General features: G+C 34.1%; 2 protein-coding genes and 1 pseudogene across 2 annotated transcripts; 1 reads left to right on the forward strand and 2 right to left on the reverse strand.

Moving 5' to 3' along the window:
- Positions 1 to 478: 478 nt before the first annotated feature.
- Positions 479 to 5,415, forward strand: LOC120068800 (annotated as a pseudogene).
- Positions 3,646 to 10,450, reverse strand: LOC120068801 (transcription termination factor MTERF5, chloroplastic-like). The gene is made up of 2 exons (XM_039020434.1): positions 9,209 to 10,450; positions 3,646 to 4,193 (listed from the first exon to the last, which is right to left on the reverse strand). Exon 1 carries the CDS (start codon positions 10,319 to 10,321, stop codon positions 9,218 to 9,220), a length of 1,104 nt encoding a protein of 367 aa, XP_038876362.1. The 5' UTR covers positions 10,322 to 10,450; the 3' UTR covers positions 3,646 to 4,193; positions 9,209 to 9,217.
- Positions 5,608 to 6,608, reverse strand: LOC120068802. The gene is made up of 2 exons (XM_039020435.1): positions 6,410 to 6,608; positions 5,608 to 6,320 (listed from the first exon to the last, which is right to left on the reverse strand). Exons 1-2 carry the CDS (start codon positions 6,606 to 6,608, stop codon positions 5,608 to 5,610), a joined length of 912 nt encoding a protein of 303 aa, XP_038876363.1.
- Positions 10,451 to 11,629: the final 1,179 nt, after the last annotated feature.

An 11,629-nucleotide genomic window follows, 5' to 3' on the forward strand; every position in this document is an offset into this window, starting at 1 on the left:
TGGGCTTTAGTGGAGTGACCCGGTAATTAATGAATGGTGGTTAATTAGGTTCAAGAGTTTAACCGGTTAATCACGGATCGTTGGAGCCCATGATCTGTAGGTCCATGAGGTCCCCCTACTAGCTCATATCGACCTAAATCTTGGAATAGTGTGACGAACGAATTTGAAGTGTTCAAATTCAATTTTTGGAGCAAAGCGGTAAATATATACGATATATTTAACCTATTGTTTAATTGTGAATTAAACATAAAGAAAGAGAAAATAGGAGATATTTAAATAAGATTTAATTATCAAGATTATGAATAGGGATTCATATTCATTAGGATTATTGATGGATTTAATATCAAATTAAATTAATTAAATTGTTTAATTAATTATTTAATATTAATTTAATTTTAAAATTGATTATTAGAATTAATTTTGAAATTAAATGGAATTTGTCAAAATTGCATTTAAAGTCAAATTGTTGATTAGGTTAAAAATACAATAGAAGTCAAATTGTTGACTTTTGACTTTTGAAAGTCAAAAAGTCAAATTTGTTGACTTTGGACTTTGAGAGTCAAACTTTGACCAAGTTAGTGGAAAGATTCAACATTTGTAAGTAGAAAATGTCAACTTTTGCATGACTAAGTGTTGTCTTCTTTTTTAAGACACTTGTCCCACTAAATCTCACTTTGAGTTCGTGGATTTTTTAGTGTCAAATTCTCCTCAAACTCAAAGTTGCATGTTTTGCATGTAATGGTCTTTAAAAGAGGGTGTTTAATGAATTTTAAAATTCTTAGCCATAGTGGAATTTGATGAGATTATATGATAATTTCATAACTTTTTTTCTCTCAAAGTTTTAGCCTTTTTCCTCTCCAAATTAGTCACTCACTAGATCCCACCATCCCATTCTAAGGCCGGAGAATAGTCTGGAAAACTCTCGTGGTGGTCTACGAATTGTTTGTGAGGAGATTGGAGCTAATTTGGAGAAGATTCAAAGTCTACAAGGTTGTATTCTTTTTCCCCTTTTATTGTTTTATTTGCATGCTTATTTTTGTAATTAACCTAATTAGAGTACTTTAGATCCATTTTTCTTCCACTGCGCATGTGTTCATTCCATCAATTTGTATCAGAGCATATGCTTAAAGTACTCAATTTTTGGTTAATTTATGCATATGGTGAGTATTGATTCATGTGATGAATGTTATGTGTGATAAAATGGATAATTTCGGTTTTGGCATCCGTTTTTCCTCTTGGATTGTAATAATTATTGTAATTACCCGATGTTTTATGGGCTTTAAACTGTCGTGAAGGATTTGTAAATTTTCTAGAGTTATTAGAGTCGAAATTAGGGTGTAATTGCTCGGTTCCAGCTAGGAGGACAACTGTAATTTGGTGAATTTTAGCTTCCAGGCCCGAATTAAGCTTCCAGACCCGATTTTTTACCCTCGACCCGACCCGGTTGGCGCTTGACCCGAGCGAAGGATTGCGTGTTGGTTCCCAGACCCGACCCGATCCATCCGGTTGAAAGCCCAGCGCGCTCAGCTGACCCAAGTCCGTGCGCAATTCAGCCCAGCCGCGCCTGCCCTCCGTCCGACCCCCGTGCGCCTGGTGGTGGTGGCTCGACCGGTCCAGATGGTCTGGACCGGTCCAATTCGACTGTTTGATCAGTTTTAACCGGTTTTGGGCTGTTTTTGGGCATTTTGCAGTTTTGAAGGCCGGTTCAAGCATTTTTCAAGCAGTTCGGGCTAGTTCGAAGTATTCGAAGACGGTTTGAGACTGATTTCCGCTTATTATTGTAATAAGTGTAGCTTTTAGCTAGCTTAGGATGCCAAACCCGGTCCATTCTATTGTGTTTATTTAATTATGCATTGTGAATGTATGAATTAAATATTTTATCTATTGTGTGCATATTGTATGCCATGTAGATTTAAAATCCCACCATATGATAAGCATGTAGTAAGCATTGCAAGTATATTATAAATGTTATAATGTATATAGTATGCATGTGTATTATAAGGGGAGTAAGAGTAATGAAGAAGAGAGAGGAAAAAAAAAAGAGAAAATAGAGAAGTACTAGGGTACTAACGGTTTATGTTAATATACTAACCTTAAGAGTATTTTTAACCTTTTGTTTTTTAAAATTTAAGAGTATTTTTTAAAAAATTTGACAACTTAGGGGCATTTTTGATAATTTTCATCCAAAATTAACGATAAGATATTTTTGGACTCTTCTTTTGGAAGTTTAAGAATATTTAGAAACTTTTAAAAGTTCATGGGTATTATTCACACAAAATACAAAGTTTAGGGTATTTTGTGTAATGTAACCTATAATTTGTAATTGATTACATAATACATATTTTAATCTAAAAGATGACTATATGTGATAATCTGAAATGTTGTATTTCTAAATGTAGATAATTTTTTTTAATATAACTATGCATCTTAAGGTTTAAAATTCAAATTTTAAATATATTAAAAACATAAAATTGTTATTTTCAAAATTCGTAAAGACTTCAAATATAAGGGAAAACAAACCATATCCAAAATGGGTTTGCAAAAAAAGGCATTGGAGTTGGTTTCGAGAATGCAAGATGAAGGCCAAAGGCCTGATTCGTTTACATTGATTACTATTTTCCCTGCTGCTGCTGATGTTGGATCGGTAATGGTGGGGAAGTCTATTCATGGGTATGCCATCAGAGCTGGGTTTGCAAAGTTTGTTAATATTTCAACTTCTCTGGTTGATATGTACTCAAAATGTGGGTCAGTGGAGACAGTCAGATTGATTTTTGGTAGAATGCATCAAAAGACTGTTGTGTCATGGAACTTCGTGATGGATGGATATGTGTAAGGTGGTGAACCAGTGATGGCTATTGCAGTTTTTTAGATGTTGGAGGAAGGGATAGAGCTAACTAATGTAACCATTATGGAAGCATTGCATGCCTATGCTGGTTAGGGTAATCTTGAGAAGGGTAAGTTTGTTCATAAGTTCGTGGATCAGTCAAATCTTGGTTTTGACATCTCTATTATGAACTCGTTGATTTCTATGTATTCCAAGTGTAAGAGAGTTGACATTGCTTCTGACATTTTCAACAACTTAAATGGAAGGGCACGTCTCATAGAATGCAAAAATATTGGGTTATACTCAAAATGGAAGAGAGAGTGATGCTTTGAATTGTTTTTCTTAAATGCAGTCTCTAGGTATGAAACCTGATTCATTTACAATGGTAAGTGTGATGCCTATGCTTGCAGAATTATCAGTTACTCGTCAAGCAAAATAGATTCATGAACTAGTTAATAGATATTGTTTGGACAAAAATATTTGTGTGACAACCGCTCTTGTCGACATGTATGCAAAATGTGGAGTGATTCATATGGCAAGGAAGCTTTTCAACATGATAGATGACCAACATGTCATAACATGGAATGCGATGATAAATGGGTATAGAACACATGGACTCAGAAGAGCTGCTTTAGTTCTCTTTGATAAAATGCAAAAGGGAACTGTTAAACCAAATGATGTTACGTATTTATTTATCTCTACTTATAGTCACTCAGGTCTGGTGGACGAAGGACTCCATTATTTCAAGAGCATGAAACAAGACTATGGATTAAAGCCTTCATGAATCACTATGGTGCTATGGTCGACCTTCTTGGTCGAGCTGACAGGATCAAAGAAGAATGGGATTTTATTAAAACATGTCTATTAGTCCAGGGGTTATTGTGTATGGTGCCATGTTGGGTGCTCGTAAAATTCACAAAAATGTTGAATTGGGAGAGAAAGCAGTTAACAAACAGCCATGTCTTACGAGCTAATATTTGTGCATCTGCTTCAAAATAGGGCAAGGTAGATGAAGCAAGAAAAACAATGGACAAGAAAGGGCTTCAGAAAACACCTGGTTGCAGCTTGGTAGAATTGAAAAATGGGGTCCATTCCTTCTACTCAGGGAGCACAATTCATCCACAATCCAAGAGAATATATGCCTTTCTTGAGGAACTTGAGGATGAAATCAAGGCAACTGGCTATGCACCAGACACTAACTCCATTCATGACATGGAAGACGACGTGCAGAAGCAACTTCTCAATAGCCATAGTGAGAATATCACCATTGCTTTTGGTCTTTTAAATACTAGTACTGATATTACGATACATGTCCAAAAGAACCAACGAGTATGTGGAGAATGCCACAATGCAACCATGTATATGTCACCTGTGATTAGAAGGGAGATCATAGTAAGAGATATGCTGAGATTTCATCATTTCAAAAATGAAACTCGTTCTTGTGGTGATTATTGGTGCACTCTTAAGTCTATAATTCTTCATCTCTGTTAGCTGTAGTAACACCCACCATTCATAACATAAAGCAAGAATTTTGTTGTACTTATAATTATACCAACAAAAAGGTAAAAAACGGTTGAAAAGAATTCTTAGGTATTACCATTTTCTTTTCTTTTTTTTTTTCTCAGATGTCAACTCATCAAGAACTCATAATATCATAGGAGAATTAACAAATCCATTGGATTAAATTGAAACTAAACAAATAACACGATAAAGGATTAGCAACTATCTAAGACAAAGTCAATAAATGGCTATCTTTCAATAAGATAGAGAATAAAATTATTTTTATTTTTTTAGTACAATAATGATAGGAGATTTGAACCACAAATGTTTTAGCCACAAACACATCTATAAACCAAAGCTTAGCTTTTGTAAACGAATTGATATAAGTTTTCACCCTTTTATTGTTGATTTTGTATCACGTAAAGTCCATCTTCATTCGATGAAATTAACTAAATGATTTCATTCTCTCCTTTCTACAAGTACCTTTTTTAATTTAGAAAAAAGAAAAAAAAGGAAGGCTCATATGTTAACCTTGCTATTATTCTATTATTATTAACTTTTTATATCCGTGAGTGTTTAGAACAAAACTTACACGCAATTCGACCAATTTCACGGGACAATTGAATAATTATGGTCAAATTGACATGTATTATATCTGGAATGTTCAAATCTCCTCAACCTACTAAAAACCTAGCAAAATAATTGTCTAGAGTCTCATGGCTCTCATCTCACAGTTGGAAGGAAAAAAGCCTCCCCTATTTCAAAATCATTAGATTCAAAATTAGTCTACAAACTTAAAAAAGTTCAAGAAAGAGTAAAAGATTAGGAAGGGAAAAACCAAAGGCCTCCCATTTCAAGATCATTGGAACCAGAAATTAGGCTACATACTTAACAAGCCTAAGAAATGTATAGCAAAAGATTTAGCTAACAGCCGAAAGTTGGAAGGGAAAACAACAGAACTCTCACACTTGCGAGAGGTCTAGAAAAGAAGCAGTGTTCTTTGAAACAGTAGGCTCAATAACAAAAAAAAAAAAAAATGCTCTCCCATTTGAAGACCATGATATGCTGAAATTTAGACTATAAGAAGATTTTTAACTTACAACCATCCAATCCTATAAAACAGATCTGGTTTCGGCTGCGACATTGCCCCAGTATATGTCCATAAGATCTGGGATCTTATCCAAATGCTTAAGAACATAATTCTCCACAAAACTTCTCTCCCATGTAAAAGCAACCAAGCAATCTTTTTGTTCTTCTTAAGAAGATTTGTCACCTTCAAAACCTCATTTTTCACCTTCAATCTGGTATATTGTTCTCCGCTTGTTGAGTCCACACATGAAGAACTTAGGGTAAGAAATTACAGTTCCTGGATCCAACATTGCAGTGTTGAAACAGAAATCTGCAACATCCCTCATTTTCTCATCTGAACAAGCTAAACAAAGTGGGTCTCTCTTGAATGCTGTAAAAATCTCCTTCTCAGACCATCCCAAACTCTTCAAAACATTTATTTTCTTCATCCAAGTTGATTCATTCATTGAAACCATTACTCTAACTGCATAAATAAACATGCGAGCCTTTGGTTCAGTGCCCAATTCTTCCGTTTTCACAACATAAATCCCTCTATCAACCTTTTGCATAATAGCTCTAGGCTGCAGTGCAATCAATTTCGCTATATTCCTAGAAGGTACTCCTTCATTGACTAGAACATTAATGTTAGATTGCATAATACCCTTGAAATCAGAAGTTAAAAGCCACGAAGAACGACGAATAGCAACAGTTACTTGTTCATCCGATTCAAGCATTCCCTTTGTGAAACAAAATGATGGTTTCAACTGAGAATCTAAGCTCCTCAACAAAATCGTAGGGTTCAATAGAATTACCTTAGGAAGTAAAGGACCGACGATCCCGATTTCCTCGAGGAACTCAAATTTAGGCTTCAGATTGTTGGATACTCTCGATTGAAGGATCGAGGTCGCCTCGAGACCAAATTGGCGATCTGCGAATTATCGAATCCATGTGATTTGAAGAAACCGATAATGGCTTCGTACTTGTGGGAGTTTTTTTCATCGAGTTGGAGTGTTTGACAGGCAAGCCCACAAGAATTTTTGAGGAATTCGATAGTAGAGACAGATGGTAAAGGCAATGTAGAACTAGAAACCGTACTGAGGAAACGTTTTTGGATGAAATATGGAAGAAATGTGGAGGAAATTTTAGACATTTTGGGATTGGATTGAAAAACTTCAAGGGTTTTGGTTAGGGTTTTAAGCTCCACGAACATCCGCATTGTGGAAACCGGAAACCCATTTCATGTCTGATTTTGAAGTTTACAGCTCTCGAATTTGGGCGTTTCTATAATATAATTATATATATATGGTGGTATAGGGAGATTTGAAAATAGAAAATATATGGTTGAATTTTTTATGAAAAAATACAATTAGAATTTGTCATGTGGCAATGATTTTTTTAATAAATGAATTGATTTTTTTTATTTACAATGTAATAAAATTGAGATCAAATTAGGTGTCAAGGATATATTTGACCAAATTCCAAAAACAAAAAGTTTTTAAAAGCTATTTTTTTTAGTTTTCAAAATTTGGCTTGATACTTTAGACCATTAGTAAAAAGTAGAAAACAAGGAAAAATTTGAAGGTGAAAGAGTGTCTATAGACTTAATTTTAAAAAATAAAAAATCTAAATCTAAATAATTACCAAATGGGTCATTAATAATTAGGTATTATAATTTCTTACCTTTTCTTAGATGTCAACTCATCAAGAATTTATAGGTGTTTGGCTCACCAACATGAGTTGAGTTGGTAGAATATACCAACTCATTGTTTGGCCCACCAACTTTAAATGTTAGTAGAGTTGAATAGATATATTTTAACAACTCACCCCAACTCTTCCTTTTTCCCATGTTTTCAATGACTTCTGAGAACTAACTCCGGGCTCCAACAACTACCTTTGATGACAACTCCGACCACCAACCCCAGGCTCCGACACCCACCTCCGATGACAACTCCGGCGACTAACTTCGGACTCCGATAACCACCTTCGATGACAATTCTGACAACAAAAATCCGGACTCCGACAACCACCTTCGATGACAGCTTCGACGACCAACTCCGAACTCCAACAACCTTCGCGAGATCAACTCTGACAATAAAGTCTGGCCTCTAACAACCACCTCCAGTGACCCAACTCCGACGACCACCTTCGCACTACCAACTCCGACGACCAATTAGCTCCGACAACAAACTCCAGGGACCAACTCTGACAACTACCTTCATAGGCTCCGACAACCACCTCCGACTACAAACTTCGACGAAAATTACCTTCGATGATCACCTTTGAGCGAGCAACTCCAATGCCCAACTCAAGACTTCGTTAACCACCTTCGACGACAAACTCCAACAGCCAACTCTAATACCACTTTCATGCGGCTGACTTCGGACTCGAACGGTCTCCTCTGACTACAATCTCCAGTAAAAATCATATTTGATGATCAACTTCGACGACCACTTTCGTCGACCAACTTGGGGATTCGGAAACCACCTCCGATGACAAATTTCGACAACCAACTATAATATACTTTCATGTGACAACTTCAGGCTCCGACAACCATCTCCGAGTACAAACTCCAGCAAAAATCATCTCCGATAATCAACTTCAACAACTACTTCCGACTACTATAAGACTGATGACCGTTAAAGTATGTTATAGAGCTGTTGATTATATAAAAAAATATATTATTTTGTCTACATTAAATGCAATATTTATACGTGATGAATTCATATATAAAACGAATGTGAAGAATATTTAAATGAAAAGTATGTATGTAGTTGAAAAGTATATAACATATAACAAAAAAATACCATAAAATGAAAAAAAAAATTCCTGGAACATTTTCTAGCAAAAATTAGTGAAAAGTAGATATTTATTCTCTAATGATACTGCAAATTTAGAGGAAATGAAAGTGAAATTGTTGAAGAAATATGGTGACATTCTATTGGTTATTATGATGATGGAAGAGATTTAATTAAAAAAATTCATTACATAGTAAAAATATAGAGCAACAATAGGAAGAAGAAGAAAAAGAAGATGATGATAATGAAATTCATGAAGAAAAATTAGCTAGAATCAAAAGTTTTGATTTCACTTTAGTTTCTCGTTTTATTTAATCATATTTCTATAAATAAAAAAATGTAATGGGTTAATTAGCCTAAAAAAGAAAGAAAGAAAAGTTTTAAAAATTAAAAGAAAAAATTGTAATTCATATTTCATTCAAACAAAGATGGATAGAATTATTGAATAAAAAGGTTTCAAAATAAAAATAGTAATCATAAAAGTATATTATTTAGAGTTCAAAAAACTGCATCACAGGCATATGATCTCAATTCTGCACCCCAAACACAGACATATGAACTCAGACCAAGACATGAATTCCCGACATTTTATCTCAACTCAACGCCCCAAACAACCCCATAATATCATAAGAGATTAACAAAACCACTAGATTAAATTGAAGCTAAACAAATAATATAATAGGGGATTCGTTTTCTTATCACAAATGGCATCTTTCGACAAGATAGAGAATACAATCATTAATTACTTTCAATTTTTTTAGTACAATAAAGATAAGATGGTTCAAACTACAATCTACCGCTGGTTGCTCTAAGAAATATATAGAAAAAGATTTAGCTAACAGCCTCAAATTGGAAGGGAAAACAACAAATCTCTCCCACTTCACTTGAAAAGAGAGAGATCTTGAAAAGCTCAAGAAGCAGTGTTATTTGAAACAGTGGGCTCAATAACAAGAAAAATGCTCTCCCATTTGAACATCATGATGCTGAAATTTAGACTAGAAGAAGATTTTTAACTTACAACCTTCCAATCCTATAGAACAGATCTGGTTTCGGCTGCCACATTGCCCCGGTACATGTCCATAAGATATGGGATATCATCCAAATGCTTAAGAACATAATTCTCCACAAAATTTCTCTCCCCTTGTAAAAGTACCCAAGCAATCTTTTTGTTCTTCTTAAGAAGATTTTTAGCCTTCAAAACCTCAACAACTTTGTACCTCGGCCGGAGCCGCTTGTCGAGTGCACACATGAAGAACTTAGGGTAGGAAATTACAGTTCCTGGATCCAACTTTGCAGTGTTGAAACAGAAATCTGCAACATCCCTCATTTTCTCCTCTGAACAAACTAAACAAAGTGGGTCTCTCTTAAATGCTGCAAAAATCTCCTTCTCAGACCATCCCAAACTCTTCAAAACATTTATTTTCTTCTTCCAAGTTGAATCATTCATTGAAACCATTACTCTAACTGCATGAACAAACATATGAGCGTTTGGTTCAATGCCCAATTCCTTAACGGTTTTCACTGCATAAACCATTCTATCAACCTTTTGCATAATAGCTCTAGGCTGCAGTACAATCAATTTCGCTATATTCCTAGAAGATACTCCTTCACGGACCAGAACATTAATATTAGATTGCATAGTACCTTTGAAATCAGCAGTTAAAAGCCACGAAGAACGACAAATAGCAAAAGTTACTTGTTCATCCGATTCAAGAATTCCCTTTATGAAACAAAATGATGGTTTCAACTGAGAATCTAAGCTCGTTTGCAGAATCCGGGGGTTCGATAGAATTACCTTAGGAAGTAAAGGACCGACGATCCCGATTTCCTCGAGGAACTCAAATTTAGGCTTCAGATTGTTGGATACTCTCGATCGAAGGACCCAAGGTCGCGTCGAGACCAACTTGGCTATCTGCGAATTATCGAATCCATGTGATTTGAAGAAACCGATAATGGCTTCGTACTTGTGGGAGTTTTTTTCATCGATTTGGAGTGTTTGACAGGCAAGCCCACAAGAATTTTTGAGGAATTCGATGGTAGACACAGATGGTAAAGGCAAAGTAGAACTAGAAACCGTATTGAGGAAACGTTTTTGGATGAAATATAGAAGAAATGTGGAGGAAATTTTAGACATTTTGAGATTGGATTGAAAAATTTCAAGTAAGGGTTTTAGTTAGGGTTTTAAGCTCCACGAACATCCGCAGTGCGGAAATCGGAAACCCATTTCATGTCTGATTTCGGAGTATACAGCTCTCAAATTTGGTCGTCCCTATTATTTATATTATATTTATATTATTGTAATTTGAAAATATAAAATATATGGTTTATTATGATTTGTCCAACTTCCCCTTATGATTTTTTTTTCTTTGAGTTTAATGATTTTTTTTCTTGTGAATTCTTGAGGTCTGTGATATGTTCGATAATTTTCCTTTTAAAAATATTATCATTTCACACAATTAAGAGTCACGAGTGCGACATTTATATAATAGAACAATTAATTTTAAATTTTTAATATGTCTATCAGATTTATTTTTTTTAAAAGAAAAATATTTGCTTAATAGTAGATAATTTACCCTCCTTCTTTAAAGGTCGAAGATTCGAACATCTATCCTCATAATTGTTGATATAAAAAAATATATTTAAAATATATTTTTAAAAGTTCAATAATTTAACCAGATACAAAATTTAAACTTAAGAAGGCATTTTTCTAAAATGGCCACAAAACTTGAAAATTAGGGAAGTTTAACCAAAAGATGAATAGATTTTGGTGTGAAGTGTATTATTGGATAATTAATTTATTTTTGTTTCAATAGTAGCTTCATGACACATCATTTTTTAACTCAATTAATAATAATTAAGTTGTAAAAAAAAAACTCGATTAATAATAATGAAGTTGTTAGAAACTCTTTTTTTAAAGTTTAACATGAACTGTATCTATTATACTACTTTGTTTTCCAGAGTTCAACAATCAAAAAGTTTTATCTAACGCCAATTCTTATATGTATATCATTACTTTAGATTTATTACATTTTCATTCTTATATTCTTTTTGTTATAACTTGTCAAACGTAAACATTATCCAACATACTTACTATCATAATTTACCATTCAGCTCAAAGATAAATTCATATTTTCACACTCACACATTGTTAAACCCAAGTCCCCCCTAAATTGATTCCATAAATAGGTAAGCAAATTTACTATTAAAACAATCAGGTCGTGCATGCAAAACTTTATACAAACAAATACAAGTCTAATTCATAAACATCCTTACTTTAATGTGAAGTAGATTTGTAGTCATTTGAGATAAAATTTCTAAAATATTTTTCCATGATCCACATACGATTTTTAAAACATTTCAGAAAAACAAAGTGTATTAACGATTTCAGTTTTAAAAAGATCAATAATAACTACAATCTCCAAGTAGAAATCCTTACTTGACT

This window comes from Benincasa hispida, unplaced genomic scaffold, assembly GCF_009727055.1.
Source record: "Benincasa hispida cultivar B227 unplaced genomic scaffold, ASM972705v1 Contig1027, whole genome shotgun sequence".
Lineage (NCBI taxonomy): Eukaryota > Viridiplantae > Streptophyta > Magnoliopsida > Cucurbitales > Cucurbitaceae > Benincasa > Benincasa hispida.